Below are 20465 nucleotides of genomic sequence, written 5' to 3' on the forward strand. Positions count from 1 at the left end.
CTCTCGCGGCCAAGGATTATTTCGTAAATGCATATTTCATTTTGAGAAGAGAATTGTTGTTCCCACATATAGTATGGCTGTGCCACACAAGTAAAATACCAAAATGTCCTTCGACAGTTAACTGCCGAGGAAAACTGAACATAACCAGAACGCAGAAACTCAGTTTTCCAGTATTGCTTGATTGTTCAAAATTGTTCCAAACCAACCAACTTCTCCAAATTCGATTTTTCAACAAAATCAAGTGCATCATCTCCATTTAATCACAAGTAAGTATCTTGACTCATTGTTTATCATAATGTTAGTTTGGGTAGGTTTTTTTAAAAAAAAAAAATGGTAGTTTTCATGTGGTTAGGGTTGATGTAGGAATTGAATTTTTTATGAGTGCATGTAGTTTATAATTGAATGTAGTTGGTTTAATTGATGATTAAATGATGTTAGGGTATAATGTGGTTTTGAATGGTGGCAAAATAACACATTTTGAGTATGTTTGATACTTTGCACACAAAGTGTTTGATAAAATGTGTCAATGACAATTTTATTGATTATTTAGTTAGTTTAGGTATTGGATACGATCTTGATTGTAATTCGAAAACGTGTATGTTGAATTAAGTTGAATGCATATTGAAAAAGTGTATATTGAATTAGGTTGAATGTGTATATTGAATTATGTTTAGTTTAGGTTGAATGTGTATGATAATGCATTTGATTTTTTGCGTTAGAATGTTAATGATAATGTGTATGATAATGTTTAGGTTCAATCAATGTCATTATTTTGGTAAAGTGGTTTAATGTGAAAGCGGTTATGTTTAGGTTGAATGTGAAAGTGTAGGTTTTGTTTAGGTTTACTGTTTGTTGATAAAGTGGTTGAATGATATTAATTTTTATTTTTTATTTTTTGTAGATATGGCCGATCAGGACCCCATTGATCCATCGAGGATGATTGGTGGTAGGCGTGCCATGACTCAGAGCCACCGCAGGGAGAGACAGATTGCCCACATCCCAAAGAGGGGTAGAGGTCGGAGGGGAGATGGCTCAGGAAGCTCTCAGGCTACACAGCCTGAGGAGTCACAGGTTGTTGACCTGTCACAGCCTGTTAACCAGACTGGGGTGGAGTACCTGAACTATCAGGATCAGGTACATCATGATGTGACGGACGGTGGATATGACTAGGATCATATACCACATCAGCAGGATGTAGGAGACGAGGATGACATTGCAGCAGCTGCTGCACCGGAGGTGTTACCCACGGACCCTCCCTTTCCTGGTGGACCGGCTGACTTGTCCTTGCTCCACTCTTACGCCGGTCATGTGGCGTTGCCACTCTGGTATAATTCAAATAATGTAAGTGTATTTTTTTTAATTGTTTTTTCTTTATGTTAAAATATTTTCTTTAATTTAAATGTGTGTTTGTTTAATTATTATATCCACTTTTATATGTGTTTTTTTTAATTGGTTTTTATTTATGTTAAAATATTTTCTTTAAATGTGTTTTTGTTTTTATTATTATATCCACCTCTATATGTGTTCTTTTTTTAATTCTTTTTCTTTATGTTTAATTATTTTCTTTAAATGTGTGTTTGTTTTAATTATTATATACACTGTTATATGTTTGTTTTTTTAATTCTATTTTTTATGTTTAATTGTTTTGTTTATATGTGTTTTTAATTATTATATACACTGTTATACATTGTTATGTGTTTTTATGTTTAATTATTATATCCATATTTTTTTTTTCTATTATTTCAGGTTCGTAAGACCCGCGTGCTTAAACCGATTAATCATGGGGCGAAGATTCTCACTCTCGGACGCCCTAACGGGAATGAGAATTGGTTTTGGGATGCGCTTCAGCAGAGCGGGCTACATGACTTGGTCTACTTGGGGTACTCCACCGTGCCTCATGCCCTGCTGCTTACTTTATGCGAGAGGTGGCATCCGGAGACCAGCACCTTCCACATGCCGATGGGGGAGATGACTGTAACATTGGATGATGTCGCATGTCTCACGCATCTTCCTATTGAGGGGCGGATGTTGGCCCATGGGAAGAAGATGCCCAAGCATGAGGGAGCGGCACTGCTGATGACGTATCTTGGTGTGGCCCAGCATGAGGCTGAGAAGATCTGCAACCAGGAGTACGGTGGATACATTAGCTACCCCAGGCTGAGGGACTTCTATACCTCGTACCTTGGTAGGGCCAACGTATTGGCGGGTACGGAGGATCCTGAGGAGGTTGAGGAGCTGGAGAGGGTCAGGACATACTGCGTCCGGTGTTACCTTCTGTACTTGGTCGGATGCTTGTTGTTTGGCGATAGAAGCAACAAGCGCATCGAGCTGATATATTTGACGACCATGGCGGACGGCTACACAGGGATGCGTAATTATTCCTGGGGAGCTATGACCCTCGCCTACCTATACGGCGAGTTGGCGGATGCATGTAGGCCTGGACACAGAGCGCTTGGGGGGAGCGTGACACTGCTCACTGTAAGAAAACTGAAATTTTATATTTATGTTAACTTTATTTTTTTGTGAACTTTTAATTTTTTGTTATATTTTTCCGTGCGTAATAATTTATAAATGTTATTTGTTTGGTTTGTGCAGGCATGATTTTTGGCGCATTTTCTAGGGTTTTTCAGTGTTGATCTCAACACTGACTACCTGGAAAACTATCCGGTTGCAGCGAGGTGGAAGCTCCAGAAGGGTCATGGGGAGGGGATCACGTATCGGTCACTGCTCGATCGTATACAGTTAAATGATGTATGTTGGAGGCCGTACGAGGAGCACAGAGAGATCCAGGACTTCGAGGAGGTTTTCTGGTATTCTGGATGGATTATGTGCGGCGTCCGTAGGGTGTACCGTCACTTGCCCGAGAGGGTTTTGAGGCAGTACGGATACGTGCAGACCATCCCCAGACATCCGACTGATGTTAGGGACCTCCCCCCGCCTTCCATTGTGCAGATGTTCATCGACTTCCGCACTCACACGCTTAAGGCGGACGCTCGGGGTGAGCAGGCAGGAGAGGATACATGGCGGGTGGCGGATGGCTATGTCCTGTGGTACACTAGGGTGTCTCACCCTCAGATCTTGCCACCTATTCCAGGAGATCTTCCGAGGCCTGCAAATGAAGAGCAGATCATTGCATAGCAGTGGCAGCGGTATGAGGCGAGAAGCTCGCCTGACACCTATGACATGGTTAGTGGCGCTGTTGCCTACGCTGATGCGCAGTTAGGCCAGGAGGAGGTCATGAGCATGACCCCTCAGCAGTGGTATGAGGCCATGACCCATATGAGGGAGCAGATCGCGCCGATTTTGACCAGGAGGAGAGCCCAGAGGCCGAGGAGGAGGCACCATCATCAGGATCAGGACCAGTAGTACTATTTTCCTTTTTTAGGACTTATTTTTTAGTTTTAGTCTTTTGATGACATTGAGTTATGTATATTTGTATATTTGTATATTTCTACTTTGATGACATTATTTTTAATTTCATGGATTTTTTTTACTTTGTTTAATGTGCAAAAATAGGTTGCTTTAATGTGCAAATATAGGTTGCTTTATGAACATAAAACATAAAAATAAGTTGAGAGTAGGAAAAATAGGGACGAGAGAGAACTTGAGAGAACTTGACAGAATATAATATAAGTGTCTCGTTGATTTGCTCGCAATTCGTGAAAGAAGAATTGGCGAAGATTTGAGAGAACTTGAGAACTTTGTGAAGTATGTTCAGAAGATCCTCGGCAGTTAACTACCGAGGTTTTCTACGACAGTTTTCTTCGGCAGTTAACTGCCGAAATTTTCTCAAATCCGGCTGCAGTTAACTGCCGAGGAAAACCTCGGTAGTTAACTGCCGATGATCTTCTGCACTACAAAATCTGGCAGAATCTCCTCTCATCCATTATTGATCTTATCTTCCAAAATTTCTTCAAATGTCTCTCAAATTCTCTCTAACAAATCCAACAAACTTTATTCAACAAAATCACAAGTAAGTAATTATAATGCTATTAACTTACATTTTAGTTGTTATAAATGTTATTATTTTTTAGTTTTTGAGTACATTTATTATTTTTTAGTAGATTTACATGTTATAATTAAATTTTAGGGTATATGTTAGTTGATTAATGTTGTTAAAATATTTGCATGATGTTTATGTTATATGATATAATTTTTTTTATTTTAGTAAGAGTATATGATTTATAATTTTAGGGTTATTTTTATGAATTTTAGAGTGTATGTATAATGTGTTTTTGATTGATTGTTTTTAGTTTCTTATTGTGTAGATTTAAAACAATGGCGGGGTGGATCGACGTTCATGCGCAATTCAACGGCGGAGAACCTCTGAGGTTGAAGGTTCGGTGCCTTGGTGTAACGTTAAGAGGTCTCAAGGATACACTGACTGAATTCAACCAAGGAGTCAACCCCAGAGACACAAGGATGGTGGAACACATTTGGTATAAACGTCCAACACTCGACGAGGGGAGAGTATCATTCAGTTGGGTGGAATTAACGAACGACGAAAACGTGACGACCATGTTTTGGGAGCACAGCATGTTCCAGTGGATCGATATGCGGGTGAAGTTGCTTAGATCAACTGAAGATATCATCAAAAGTTTGATTCCGCCACAAGATCGTCATTAGTTAGGGTAAGGTGCATTCCAACTACAACATTTGTATTCCTTTGAATGAGGTAATTCAAATTTGTCAAACAACAGGACTCAAGCATTTCGCAAGCACCTCATGTTTCTCCTTTGAAAATATTAAATTTTTGTTATGCTGGTTTAGATGAAGGTATTAAGTGTCAAGGATTGAACCTCAATTCGGTGGCACTTGAATACCATCATCTAAAGCAAGCCTCACAAAAATTAATTATTTTCAAAGGGAAAACATGAGGTGTTTGGCGAAATGCTTGAGTCCTGTTGTTTTGCAGGTTTGAATTTATCCCATTCAAAGGTAACACAATTGTTGTGGTTGGAATGCACATTCCAACTGCAACAATTGTCTTACCCTGGATGGGGCAATTCAAACTTGTTAATCGGCAGGACTCCAGTATTCGATGAGCATCTTGGACAATGGTATTCAAGTGTCAAGGAATGCACCTCATTCTTTTGACACTTGAATACCATCGTTCAAGATGCTTATCGAATACTGGAGTCCTGCTGCTTAGCAAGTTTGAATTTGCCCCATTCAGTGGTAAGATGATTGTTGCAGCTGGAAGGTAAATTTCGGAATGTGATGTAAAATGCAATGTAATGTGATAACATATATTTTGTTTTGAATGGAACAATAATTATCTTATTTTGTTTTCAAATTTATTTATTCCAAATGCAATTTTATTCTAAATACCATAATGTCAAACAAAATGTGCGCGACACAAAAATAAAACATAAAAAAATCCAAAACAATTAGGCATTAAAAGCCATTACATTCATTCTTCCTCGTCACACAAATCAATCGGCTTGTCCGCTACAGTCCCTGCGGTACCTTGTTTTGGTTGAGGACCGAAATAGCATGTCCTCCCGCTCCTCCTCAACCTCGAGTGATTGTACACCGGCACCTTCGAACCCTTCTTTTTTTCGGAACCATCGCAAACAATTCCATGCCATGTCATAGGTGACTTTTCTTTTTTCATCTCATCATCGTGAACGTTACCCTGATTCTGATTCTGAGACATATCTACATTTAAAAAAATATGGCGATCAATTCAACCTACACTAACCTAAACTATCCTAACAATTCTAACCATTCTAACCTAAACTATCCTAACATATCATAAAATCAACAAATCAATATAATCGAAATTTAACAAAAAATAACATACAATTCGACCACAAAGCAACTATTGCATAGGATTAAAAAAACTTACTTGTTTTTGTGATTAAAATTGGCTTCAAATGACTCAAAATCGCACCTTGAAAAATTAAAAACGCAACAATGGAGTTTTGGAAACTCCTATGAAGTTCTGTTCTTATAACATTCTCCTCGGCAGTTAACTACCGAGGTTTTCCTCGGCACTTAACTGCCGCCGGTGTCCTAAAAACTTCGGCAGTTAACTGCCGCCGGTTCCTAAAAACCTCGGTAGCAAACTGCCGAGGGGCATTTTGGTATTTTACTCGTGTGGCACAGCCAAACTATATGTGGGAACAGCAATTCTCTTTTGAGAATTGTTGTTTCCACGTTGCATAAGCTGTGTCACACGAGTAAATGACGTTTTTGCCCCCTCGACAGTTAACTGCAAGTTTTAGAAATTCGGCTGCAGTTAACTGCCGAGGATCTTTTGCTACAAATCTGGCAGAAGCTCTCCTCCATCCATTATTCATCTCATCTTCTTCAAATTTCTCTCACAAATCTCTCTAAAAAACACAACCAAATTCAACCAAATTTATTTAACAAAATCACATTTTATTCAACAAGTAAGTAATTATAAACCTATTAACTTACATTTTAGTTGTTATAAATGTTTTTATTTTTTAGTTTTTGAGTACATTTATTATTTTTTAGTTTTTGACTAGATTTACATGTTATAATTAATTTTTAGGGTGGATGTTAGTTGATTAATGTTGTTAAAATATTTGCATGATGTTTATGTTATAATTTAGAATTTTAGGGTTATTTATTATTTTGTTGTTTTATATTTATTTTTTTTATTTTAGTTTTTAATTAGATTTACATGTTATAAATCATTTTTAGATTAGATGTTAGTTGATTAATGTTATATTATATGATTAAATATAAGTTGAATGAATTATGTTATATTATATGATTAATTTTTTTATTTTAGTAAGAGTATATGATTTATAATTTTAGGGTTATTTTTATGAATTTTAGAGTCTATGTATAATGTGCACATCAAGTGTTTGATGAAATGTTTGAATGAGTCTTTCATTGATTGTTTTTAATTTCTTATTGTGTAGATTTGAAACAATGGCCGGGTGGATCGACGTTCATGCGCAATTAAACGGCAGAGAACCTCAGAGGTTGAAGGTTCGGTGCCTTGGTGTAACGTTAAGAGGTCTCAAGGATCAACTGACTGAATTCAACCAAGAAGTCAACCCCAGAAACACAAGGAGGGTGGAACACCTTCGGTATAAACGTCCAACATTCGACAAGGGGAGAGTTTCATTCACTTGGGTGGAATTAACGAACGACGAAAACGTGACGAGCATGTTTTGGGAGCACAACATGTTCCAGTAGATCGATATGCAGGTGACGTTGATGAGATCAACCGAAGATATCATCAACAACTTGATTCCACCAGAAGATCGTCATTAGTTAGGGTAAGGTGCATTCCAACTTCAACAATTGTCTTACCTTTGAATGAGATAAATTAAACCTGCCAAACAATAGGACTCAAGCATTTCGCTCGGCATTCATGTTTTTCCTTTGAAAAGATTAAATTCTTGTTAGGCTGGTTTAGATGAAGGTATTAAGTGTCAAGGAATGAACCTCATTTCGTTGGCACTTGAATACCATCATCTAAAGTAAGTCTAACAAAAATTTATTCTTTTCAAAGGAAAATATGAATGTCGAGCGAAATGCTTGAGTCCTGTTGTTTGACAAGTTTTAATTTATCTCATTCAAAGGTAAGACAATTGTGGCAGTTGGAATGCACATTCCAACTGCAACAATTGTCTTCCTCTGAATGGGGCAATTCAAACTTGTTAAACGGCATGAATCCAACATGCGATGTGCATCTTGAACAATGGTATTCAAGTGTCAAGGAATGCACCTCATTCTTTTGACACTTAAATCATCTTTGAATTATTTAATTATTTTGTTGAGTTTAGAGTCTATTAAGATGATTTAAATGATTGATATGATTTAAATGATTATGTGATGTGTGTTATTTTATTTGAGAGGTCTTATTTTATTATTTAATAGAATAAGATTTGAAAATAAAATAAATATTGAGATGAGGGGTTGTTTTGAGAATTTAGAGAGTTTTGGGGGAAAAAGAGGAAATAAGATAAAATAGATGGGAAGAGATAAATAGGAGAAACCTAAGTCAGAATAATTTTCACGTACGTTTAGTTTTGGAGAAAAAGTCAAGAGAAGAGAAGAGACCAAAGGAGGCTGCGATTTCTTAAGGTAAGGGTGAGACTAGCATTCAATTTTCTTATGATGTAATTCTGATGATTAGATTTAAAAAGTGTAGGATTAGTTTGGAGAATTTGAGAATTAGGGTTAAGAGTGAGAATTGATGATTAGATGGTGAGAAACTGCTGAATTGATGTAGAAAGTGTGTACAGACCTTAGATAATTCATAGGATGATTACATGAATCAGTTTTAAGGTTTAAACCATGTGATTAGGTGGATTTTCGTGAAAATCTGCTTTCTGCCCGAGCCAAAATTCATCGCTCGCCCTCGCGAGCAGCATGTCTCGCCTCGCGAGTGATGAAGTTCATCGCTCGCCACGCGAGTGTTCATGTCTCGCCTCACGAGTGAGCCCAGAATTCACTCGCCACTGCGAGTAGGTCACTCGCCATAGCGAGTTGACTAGTTAGTCAACCTTGATTTTGAGAATTAATCCTTTAGTCGAACTTTAGATGGTTTTGAGTGCCTGAATATGTATAAGAATGATTAGGCAAGTTTTTAGATTGAAATTGAACCTGGGAAAGTTAAAAATGATATTTTTGGGTGAAAAATGTCAAATTTCCGAGAGCACCCAGTTCTGGTTCGCCAAGGCGAGCAGTTTATTCGCAAAGGCGAATAGCCATTTTGTTGAACTCGCCATAGCGAGCAGAGGCCCTCGCCTCGCGAACTCCTGAGTGACAGACTACCTTGTTAGGGTTTTGTGACCTTTGTCGCACGAGTCGCTGTGAGTTGATCCTTGGGTTAGGAAATGAAGTTGTTTATATTACTGTTGTTGTTCAGTATGCCTGACTAAGATGATTTGATGTTGTTAACAATGTGATATGATTGTATATGCATTATGTGAATTATATATGATGTTTCAAGATGTTGATTATCGTTTGATATTGTTATATATTAAGATTGCTTGTGTGCTGCCATGTTGCTGTTTATTATTGAATTAAGCTGCATATGTCGGTCTAAGTTGTAAGATGTTGATCCAAATTATTGGAGTCATATATGTCTACGTTGTTTAAGTTGTAAGATGTTGAGTCTCATGCATACTCATTCAAGTTGAGGGCTTGATGCCCTAGAGCTTTTGCTCAACACGTTGGGGGCTTGATGCCCTGGAGCTTCTGCTCAATTAAGTTGAGGGGTTGATGCCCTGGGAGTATATTAATGCTCAATTACGTTGAGGGCTTGATGCTCTGGATTGGTACCACATGCATTTAAGAAGATAAGTTGCATAGTCAAGTTGAAGTTGCATTGTCGAGTCAAGTTGTTGAGTTGAAAAGTTGTGTCCATGAGTTGTTAAGTTGTTATATTTTAATGAAGTGTTAAATGAAGAATTATTATATGATGAATTGATGATATTTATGTTGTTAAATATAATTGTTGAATTATATGCTTAATATTATTGTTTGTGAAATCTCACCTCTTCTGCTTGGAAATGTTTCTCTTCGTATGAGTAACTTGCAGGTGATCGAGAATAAGTTGATGTAGTTGCTGTTGTGAGTGGGTTATCTCTCACTGTGTCTTTAGGTGCTCTGATACGTAACGGGATGGAGCTTTGTTGCATGCTTTTCTATTCCTTACGTATTGCTTATGAATTTACATGACTCTGTTTTATATTAGATTTTTATGAGATGTTATGATGAGGCCTTTGTGCCAAAGATTATTTCTAGATGTTGAATAAATTCCGCTTCGAAGTACTGATTATTATGTTGATTAAATTTTGAAGGATAATTAGTTAATTATTCTATTTATGTTTTTAAGAAAAGAAGTGTGACATTCCGTTTGTGATGAATACTCTGATTATTTTTATGAAAATTTTACGTTGGGAAAACGGGGTGTTACAACACAATATTAATTTTTTGGCTTAATACATCTCCCGGTCCCTTAATTTATTTTAATTTCTCAGTTTGATCCCTTAACTAAAAAAACGTCTCAAATTGGTCCCTTATATATTCTGCCGTTATCTATTTTGGTCTTCACAGTTAGTTTTTTTATGTTTGATATTTTTAATATGATTATAATCGTTTGATTGCAGGTCCATAGTATACTACGGTGAACCATCCGTATCTAAATTGTTTTCCTTTCCTTCTTCTACTTCCCTATTCTTCCTCTTGTGTTCTCCTTCCCTTCCTCCCTCATCATCATATCATATTCAGCTCTAAACCCAGAAATCCTAAAACATAAACTTATCAAAATCCACAAATTAGTAATCACAAAACACACATAAAAGCTTTCCCTTTCATACCTGCTGCAATTTCCAGTGAAAGTCATGAGCAACAACCAACACAGAACCAACAACGAACAATCGAAATCCATACAGGTTAATATCTAAGATTCAAAATTTTCCCTTTCAAAATCGAAATCCATAAAAGCTTCACATATTTCTTTCCAGTATACACGTAAAGAAAGATCCTGTTGTCACAAGCTTCACATACTCGTAGCTTCATATATTATAGAACCTTAGTTCATGAAATCTTTGATCTATCTCTTACCTTATTTTTTTCCTAATAAAACTTAACCAATATTTTTACTTCCATCATTATTAGAACCGAGGAAATTGATTGTTGAACCTTGTGGTGTTACTTTTGGAGTGGTAGATTCTGTGATATCCATGTTCTACTTTGGCATCCACTTCTCAAATTGGGTCCAAATTTCTTCTCACGATTTTCAAATGTAAAACTAGAGGTATGAAAACACACATCCCTGAATGATAGAGGTGATGAATCCTCTTTTGAGTTGGATTCTTCATCTTTTGTGTTCATGATTGGTTCGGCGTTTGGATTCAAACTAGGAGAAGCTTGGGTTGTTGTTGATGATTTGGATTTTGCAGATTATGAATTAACTAATTTTTTTTCAACTATTATAAATTAACCTATTTGGATTTGATGGAAATTGTTTATGGTTTTTTTTTTCCTTCCGGATTTCTTTGAATTTTGGGTGAATATATGATGATAGTGATGAATAAGAAGAGGGAGAAAGATGAATAAAAGTAATAATTAGTTGTTAATTAAATTGAAAAGAAAAAAATAAGCAATTGAAAAGAAAAGTTGGATTTTCAATTTTAACGATGAAGATGAATACAATGAGAGTTTTATTTGGAGATGAAGAAGATGGAGGAAAAAATTAGGTGTTTGTGGTTCATTATAAACTACAATAGATCTCTCATTGATCCAATGGTCTCCATTTAAAGAAAAAGATCAAACGGTTAAAAATAAAAGATTTAATAAGGTCTATGATGGACCATCTATAAAGTTGGTTCACCTTAGACATTTAAGGTTAAAAACTAACAAAGAGGACCAAAATAATAAACGGCAGAAGATTTCTGGGACCAAATTGAAACACTTAATATTTAAGGGACTAAACTGATAAATTAAAATAAGTTAAGGGATCAGGGATGTATTAAGCCTAATTTTTTTCTTTTTAAGGAAATAGACTACTTCACTAATTTGTGATAGTAACTTTTCAAGTGTTGTTGATGTGTTGCACTATTATATGAGTTGAAACATCCCAAAAATATTAAAACCTCTCTATTTTTGTTTAGTCCCATAATTTTTAAATTTGAACTTATGGTCCCTCCACTTTATAATTTTATAGAAAAATAGATGCATCCCAAAAAAAAAAAGATGCATATGTCGAAAAGTTTTCAAGTCTTGTTATTTCATAAATAAAAAAGTGATGAGTAATGCTAAGGACAGACGCTTGCACAAACGCTTTCTATCACACGCTTTGCTAGTGGGCCACGTTGCATAATTCTTTTAATCACTCACTTGTTAACCTGTTATATGTGTAAATACATGTTTAATTTTTTTTTCTGCTTTCGTCTTCATCCTTTGAATATTCAGTCCACTGTTCAAGAAATAAAAGAGAATAACGACACCCCCATCCAACCTACCTTGATGGCAGCCAACCTTCTACATCAATTTGTTTCATCATTCATTTTTTTTTTCCTCAAACACCATCCTTCTTCAAACAATTACTAATTTCCTTTCCTCTTTCTATACAAATGAAAATAATATCTTCCACTCTCAATTCACATTTGTGTTTTTGTGCTTACATCAACCATGGTTGCTAAGGTATAAGGATCCTTTTCCTCTCTAAAAATTGTCACCTCTCTCTCTCTAACTTTCCGACCGCCACAAACACCGGTTACACAGTCAAATACCAGATCTGACTTCTGAGCCTTCCAGTGCAAAATTTTCCATTTCCATTCTTCTGTTTCGTGTTACATTCATCCAATGACATACCTCGTCACCATAGTCGTTGCTTGCAAGCCATTGTCAACAATCATTCTCACCATGGAGACCCATGATTTCCTCCCTTTTCATCGGAACCTGATTCTAAAATTAAGTCATTGAGAAACAATATTTTTACAGGTGATAGTTCAGCGGTGTGGTGTTTTATGACGGCGTTGGACTACCAATGACTTCTGATGCTTGGTGGGATGGTGGTGACCAGTGGTTTGAGAGAGAAAAAAAGATGCAATATTGAAACTGGCTGTACCGGTTGCCTGTAACACTATTTAGTGAAAATAATGACTTGGTCCAATAACAGAGCGTGTGATAGAAAGCGTTTGTGCAAGCGTTTGCCCGTAGCATTACTCAAAAGTGATTGGGTTTATTTTTACTGGTATATCGGTTTGAGTAATGAATAGACAAGTTTACTAGGTGGTGTGGAAGTGCATATATGTCAATTAACTCTTGTTATTTTATTTTTCATATAACTAAGTGTTCTTTAAAAAAAATTAATTTTAATACACTACCAATGCAAAATGTTTTACACGGCCAACTAATCACAATCATTTATATGTGTAACTTAATATAATTAAATTTAATTGTTTTTAATGACTACAAAATTATGATTGATTGAGAATGTATAAAAGTTTTACACTAACAGTCTACGTGAATTTAATCTTAAAAAAAAAAAATCAAAAAAGAAACATATCATCCAAAAATATATATTAATTGATATATGGAAATCTCATGTATTTTAAATACCTTTTTACTCTTGATATATAACCACCATATAAAACATGTGAATGAAAATAGATATATACAAGATGGGAGATATGGGATGGGAAGGCACTTATCTTGCGACTAAAGCAAAAAATAGTGGGCTATTTGCACTACACAAAACATTAATCCAGAAAACAATACTACTAATTAAAATGGTGGCTTTATACAATCCTAACTATGTTCGCAAGTAGCACTTTTGCGTGCTCTTTGATAATATTATATCAAGCAACCATTTACGTAATTAATAGTTTGTCTTTTCTTTATACCTTTCAATCAACCATGCATGCTTTTCTTTACTTCACAAACTTCTAATATTAATTGTTTAACAAAATATCTACTAACACATACACAGTACCCCAACTCAAGTTGACATGAATGGTGGGAAGGATTTCGATTTAAGATAGTAATTGTGTGATGTGATGTAGTTTTTGATAGGTTCAACCTCAAATCAATGATAAAAATCATTTGAAAATAATTCAAGGTTTACACTTTTATGAAACAACATTAACTTTTGATGTCATACAATGACTTGATGATGTCATCTAATGACTTGAATGGTCATACAAATCACTCAAATAAAATGGAAGGAGAAAAACAATCTTGGGTCAAAAGTTGATATTTATATATTCTTTTCCTACAACAAGTCCATAAATCTTGCATCCAATCCATTCCCACATGTTTCAATTGTTCATTAGACACATGCATGTTTTCCTTAATGCTAGACAAACTCCGTCTTTTTTCACATATGAACAAACACCTTTATTTATTTTTTTAATTTTACAAATCAAATTCCTATCTATAAATATTTGTTCAATTTGTTCGCAATATCTTCACAACATCACTACCCCATTTCTACATCAAGCCCTTGTGTACGTGTCTTAGTTTATTTCTTTACAAAAAAAATCCCTTTGAATTAACACACTAGAATAGAATGGAACAGGTAAGACAAACAAATCTCACTTTTGTACTTATGTATGTTATAGCACTCTTTATGTTCTTCACATTTAAATCAACCAATGGTATTGAGGAAACTTTAAATATTGTGAGTTTTGGGGCCAATCCAAACGGTGAATCTGATTCCAAAAATGCAATCCTTACTGCATGGACTAGTGCATGTAGCTCAACAACACCAACTACTATTTACGTGCCAATAGGAAGGTTCTTAGTTGGGGGTAGTGTAGTGTTTAAGGGGAGGTGCAATAACAAGGGCATCACAGTACGTATTGATGGTACACTAGTTGCAACATCCAACTATGGTGTAATTGGAAATGAGGGGAGTTGGTTGCTTTTTGATGATGTTGATGGAGTTTCAATTATTGGTGGCATCCTTGATGGTCAAGGCACAAGTTTGTGGGATTGTAAAAGATCCAGCAAGAGTTGCCCAACTGGTGCTACGGTATAGATTTACTTTCTTAAAACTTTACTAACTTTGTGTTTTATCCCGAACGAGAACATATCGGTAATTAGTTGTTACAAACATTGAAAATTAATATTACATTAGTTCGAGTAGAACTTGATTCAAACTTCTTAAGAAGTATCTTGTGTTCGAAACTTGTGGATTAAAAAATCTTGCCGAGAGAGGAGATTCCAGTACAAGTGACAAGTATTTTTTCGATATAGATCAGTCAATACAGAGATGGTGGATACTCGAAACCACTAATAATATCGATAAAAACATCTCCTCGAAACCACTTTATTATACTAGTTAAGTTTTGTGTTTTTTCTTGTAGTAAGATATAGTTATTGAGCAATATACTAGTAATAAGGATCAATACGAGTTGTCCGTTGACTACATGCAATTAACTACACCGATAGTTCGTTCAATTAATTTACTATGATCGCAATTTTTAAATCGTAGTTTAGATCTAAAAATATTGAAATATGCATTGAAATCCAAACATCGATCTAGTCTTGATCGAACAATCATAAATTTGATTGACTGCAGTTAGTTATATGATTGTAACTACGCACAATCCAACCTACTTATAGTAATACAATCTTCTAAGTCTAATTACGATTCTTTATGACACTTATTTGGTGAAATCTAGGTAGATCTATGAACTCATAGTATTATTGATGCCAATTTTCTTTATCTTAAAACCTACTTGAATAAACTAATTGTTGATGCCAATTTTATTGTATACAATTACGTACAGAACTTAAGATTTTCCAATTCCAACAACATTGTTATGAATGGTGTAACATCCTTGAATAGCCAAATGTTCCACATAGTGATAGACAGATGCAATAATGTGAAAGTACAAGGGGTTAAGGTAACAGCAGCAGGAAATAGTCCCAACACTGATGGTATTCATGTTCAACTCTCATCAAGTGTCACCATCCTCAACTCCAACATAGAAACCGGCGATGATTGCATCTCGATTGGGTCTGGAACAACAAATTTGTGGATAGAAAGCATAGCATGTGGACCAGGTCATGGCATAAGGTAATGATCTTTTTGGAAACTGCTTGTTTTTGTCTTACAGATGATACAAATTGTGTTTTGTAATGAAATGAGTAATGTGTGTAAATGGTTTTAACATTGGTTCAATTCAATGTTTGTTGTGCAGTATTGGAAGTTTGGCGAAGGAATTTCAAGAGCTTGGTGTTGAAAACGTGACAGTTAAAACAATAAAATTTATTGGAACAGAAAATGGTGTAAGAATCAAGTCTTGGGGGAGACCTAGCAATGGCTTCGCAAGAAACATCATTTTTCAACATGCTACCATGGTTAATGTTCAAAATCCTATTGTGATTGACCAAAATTATTGCCCTAATCAAAAGGATTGTCCCGGTCAGGTGAGATCTTTGAAGGAAAATAATATTGTATGTTATGAGAAATGTTAATAACACAACCTTTATTTGATACTTTATTATAGGTAAACCTTTTAGAGTTTAAGGGCATCGCACTCTTAAAATACAAATTCGTTTATGTAAAATTAGTTAACGTTGATCAAACCACTCTTAAGTTGTATTTTAAAATTAATAATACCAAGTGACAAAATAATATATTTTTATTGGTTAAATAATTTTTTGTTGTTAAAAAAATTATAAAATTAAGTTTTTTGTCCTCATAAATAAAGTGACATGTTTCATTCCTATATTTTTTTTTTGTCTAGTAGCCTAGTGCCCCTGCATAAATTATGCAATGTTCTTACCAAATGAGCTAAGCTCACGAGGACTCATTCCTATAAAATTTTATGTACACAATTTAAGTATATGTTATTAAATCAATTTGTATTTCTTAATTAATGTTTTTTTTTTTTTACATTATATCTAGAATATATGCTCTTTAAACCGATTTACATTAACAATATATGCTGATAAAACTTCACTTGTTGTAGCTCAACTGGTAGGAATAATGCATTATTATATGCGGGGTTGAAGTTTGAACATCAGACATCCGACTTCTCCTAATTTAAAATGTGTGAGCTCCAACCACTAAACTAGTTGACAAAAAAAATACTTCACTCACTATTATTAAACAAATTAAATGTGTGATTCCCTAAATTATGTAAGACTAAAAATTCCATAACCCATATAAGTTTGATTCAATAATTTGAGAAGAGTAGAGTTAGAAGTAGGTAGTTAGCACTTAGCATTTTTCTCAAACTATTGTACGTATGCATGTATTTTTTTTTTAGAGGAGTTCTCAAACTATTATACAACATATATGAGTTAATTACACAAGCTGATTGAATTCTCTTTTTGTATATTTTGATACAAACAAGCAGGCTTCTGGGGTTAAAATTAGTAACATTATATACCAAGATATTCATGGAACTTCAGCAACAAAGGTTGCACTTAAATTGAATTGTAGTCCAACAAATCCATGCACTGGAATAAGCTTGGAAGATGTGATGCTTACATACGAAAACAAAAATGCTGAAGCGTTATGCAATCATGCTGGAGGAGTCACATATGGTGTAGTTCAACCCAACAATTGTTTCTAAGTATAGTAAAGCGTTACTAGGACGAATCGTTCAAAAGTTTTGAGTTTGATGGAAGAATTCTTGATTATATTATACTCACCTCACAACCAAACTCTAAATTATAAGAACTTGGTTCCCATGAGAAATGGAGGGTTAATACAACAAAAAAAACATTATGGTTGAAATAGATGCTTACAATTACAAAACATGGGAGTGGATCACAATCAACCTCATATAATTAACAATTATATTTTGCTTTTGCTTTGCTTCATTAATTATATGTTAATGTAATTCTTTTTCCTGATTTATATAAGTAAATTTGCACACGTGACCTATTTCAATATTTTATTAGTGTGTTTTTTCAAAACACTTCTCTTTTATCATGACTTTTTTTGATACCAATAGAAATTTGTTAGACAAAAATGCATAACAATGTGTGGCCAGTTTTATTTGATGTACATGCACTTGACTTTGAGACAGTACAAACACAAAAACCACACGACTCCACCAACTCTGAAGTGAACACATTTGTGTCACAACTCCTTCTTCATTCATTACTTTTCTGTTGTAAACTGAGTGAACTAAACCCAATTCCTAACATGGCGCAAGTGAGAAACAAGCAAGTGATTTTGAGAGACTATGTGTCTGGTTTTCCTAAGGAATCAGACATGAATGTTGTTGATAGTACAATTATTCTCAACCTTCCACAAGGTTCCAATGATGTTGTTCTGCTCAAAAATCTCTACTTATCCTGTGATCCTTACCTGAGAATTTTCATGGCCAAGGACACTATTGCAGGACTTGGTGGTCTCACCCCTGGTTCTGTATGTCATGCTCTCTCTTTCATTCCATTATTAACATTTTGTCTTGGAATTTGAAGAAATGGTTGCTTTTGAAATTTATTTTGAAATAAGGAAGTGTGGTGTTGCAAAAAATTGAATTTTATTTTTTATCATAGATGTTGATAATTTTATGCAGAAACCACCACAAAATTGAGTTCTTGTCAATGAATGAACTAAGATTAAGATAAGAATTACAATTAAAGAAGAAATACACAAGAATTTTTGTGTTTCAGCTTAGAGCAAGGAACTCTAGGCTTTCATCCATACCAATCAAACTTTATTGCTAACTCACTTGTGTTGGCTTGGTGGTGTTGATTTGGGACCTTGGAGTATGCTCCTCTCAAGGTCTCCCTCTAGTACCAATTTCGTTGGGCTAGTCCATACCGAGTCTTCTTGCTCTGGCTTTAAATGATCCCCTCGCGAGTGGATGGTAGGGTTCTCTAAACAGATTACAAATGAATTGCAATAGAGTGATTCAAAGTGATCTTGAATCAACTATAAATTGTTAGCCATAAACTAAGTAACAATAATGAAGTTACAGTTACAGTTTGTTGACTGGATCAATATGTCACTTTAACGGCAGCTACTAACTGATGAGTAATTGCAGCCATTGACAGGATTAGGAGTGTCTAAAGTTGTAGAATCTGGACATCCAGATTATAAGAAAGATGATTTAGTTTGGGGAATGACTAAATGGGAAGAGTATAGTTTGGTCCCTGCAGCTCAAATACTTTTCAAAATTGAGCATACAGATGTCCCACTTTCCTACTATACTGGAATTCTCGGTATGTATTCAACAATTTCAATTTGTATCAATGTTAGTCGCGTAGTTTTCTGCCATTTCATTGTGACTCGTGACATATATGTTGTGTTTTTGTTTGACTACAGGTATGCCTGGAATGACTGCTTATGCTGGTTTCTTTGAAGTAGGCTCTCCTAAGAAAGGAGAGAATGTTTTTGTTTCAGCTGCCTCTGGTGCAGTTGGTCAACTTGTTGGCCAATTCGCTAAATTGCATGGTTGCTATGTCGTTGGAAGTGCTGGAAGTAAAGAGAAGGTATTTGTCTGATTATTGTTGTTATATATGCTTCCTGCATAAATGATGAATCAACATCAACATTTGATTATTCATTCTACGGTTTAAAGTAGTGCTATTTTGAATTAGCCTAACTTCAATAACCACTATCCAAGTCTTTGCTCACTTGTTGAGGTTAAGTAGTTAGTTTGATTATGATACAAAATACTATTTTAAATTTTGGAAACCTGTACATAATTAATTATAACCACTATCCTATAATTATACTAAATGAATATAATTACGACACACCAGGTGGATTTGTTGAAAAATAAATTTGGATATGATGAAGCCTTTAACTACAAAGAAGAACCAGACCTCAATGCAGCTTTGAAAAGGTCTGTTTTTAACATTTTTATGGTAGATTTTTAATTTAATTTGTTTATTGACAAAAAAAGTATAGTTACCTAGCATCAACACTATATATTCAAGGCGTGTCCGACACGTGTTAATATCTGACACCAACATAACAGCGTCTCTTGTGATTGCATACACTCACTTCTATTTTTCCAAATTATTATTCGTGTGTATTTATCAGTGCCAGGTATCGTGTGAGTGCTTCATAGATAGTTACCTGGTAAAATGAGACACACTAATAACTAGTAGATATCAATTTATGTAAACTAGATACTTTCCAGAAGGCATTGACATTTACTTTGAGAATGTGGGGGGAAAGACACTTGATGCTGTACTCTTGAATATGAAACTCCATGGGCGGATACCTGTGTGTGGAATGATCTCACAGTACAATCTTACTCAACCTGAAGGTGTCACAAATTTGGCACATATCATATATAAGCGGATCCGGATGGAAGGTTTTGCTGTATTTGAATACTATCATCTTTATACAAAATTCTTGGAGTTTATGCTGCCTCTTATAAGAGAAGGAAAGGTTGTGTATGTGGAAGACATAGCTGAGGGTCTTGAGAATGGCCCTGCAGCTTTGGTTGGTCTGTTTAGTGGTCAAAATGTTGGTAAACAAGTGGTTGTTGTTGCTCATGAGTGAAAGAATGAACGCAGATTCTTTGGTTAAATATTTGTGCTTTTTTTTTCTTCTTTCTTTCTTTCAAGTTTGTGTTTAGTTACTTGTGCATGGAGCACCCTTTGGAGGACCTTTGCGAGCCTCTTCATCCACTCTGTTGATTGTAATATCTTCTTAATTAACATTTTATGATAGACTTAAATATAGTTTTGATCCTTTCACTATTTTTATTTGATTTAGTTGAAAAACAAACACGTTCTTTTAAGGATATTTCTGTGTCACTAATTATCTTGCTTTTATGATAAACAAACACATTCTTTTTTGCAAGAGAGAATTCTATAATGTATTAATCATGACTGCAGGAAAAAATTCAAAAAGGTACACATGAATTGACTTAAAAATATGGGCCAAAAGTGGTGATATAAAATTTTTGAAGAACCAAAAGTCGAAAAAAAAATTTGGGGATTAAAATGAAAAGTTGGTATATTTATAAAGATGAAAAGCATATTTAAACCTTAAAAAAGTTCTTCATGCAAATTTGTTTGACAAAGTT

At 34.9% G+C, this 20465-nt stretch overlaps 3 protein-coding genes across 3 annotated transcripts; all 3 read left to right on the forward strand.

Annotated features, from left to right (window-relative positions):
* Nucleotides 1–2018: 2018 nt before the first annotated feature.
* On the forward strand, nt 2019–2620 carry LOC120577742 (protein MAIN-LIKE 2-like). Its single transcript, XM_039829637.1, has 2 exons — nt 2019–2478; nt 2596–2620. Exons 1-2 carry the CDS (start codon nt 2026–2028, stop codon nt 2599–2601), a joined length of 459 nt encoding a protein of 152 aa, XP_039685571.1. The 5' UTR covers nt 2019–2025; the 3' UTR covers nt 2602–2620.
* An 11394-nt stretch (nt 2621–14014) lies between these two features.
* On the forward strand, nt 14015–17036 carry LOC25500179 (polygalacturonase). The gene is made up of 4 exons (XM_013588523.3): nt 14015–14479; nt 15240–15529; nt 15654–15882; nt 16818–17036. Exons 1-4 carry the CDS (start codon nt 14015–14017, stop codon nt 17034–17036), a joined length of 1203 nt encoding a protein of 400 aa, XP_013443977.3.
* A 434-nt stretch (nt 17037–17470) lies between these two features.
* Nucleotides 17471–20136, forward strand: LOC25500180 (2-alkenal reductase (NADP(+)-dependent)). Its single transcript, XM_013588524.3, has 5 exons — nt 17471–17839; nt 18465–18642; nt 18746–18912; nt 19186–19268; nt 19558–20136. Exons 1-5 carry the CDS (start codon nt 17615–17617, stop codon nt 19934–19936), a joined length of 1032 nt encoding a protein of 343 aa, XP_013443978.3. The 5' UTR covers nt 17471–17614; the 3' UTR covers nt 19937–20136.
* The last annotated feature ends 329 nt before the right edge of the window (nt 20137–20465 follow it).

This window comes from Medicago truncatula, chromosome 8, assembly GCF_003473485.1.
Source record: "Medicago truncatula cultivar Jemalong A17 chromosome 8, MtrunA17r5.0-ANR, whole genome shotgun sequence".
Lineage (NCBI taxonomy): Eukaryota > Viridiplantae > Streptophyta > Magnoliopsida > Fabales > Fabaceae > Medicago > Medicago truncatula.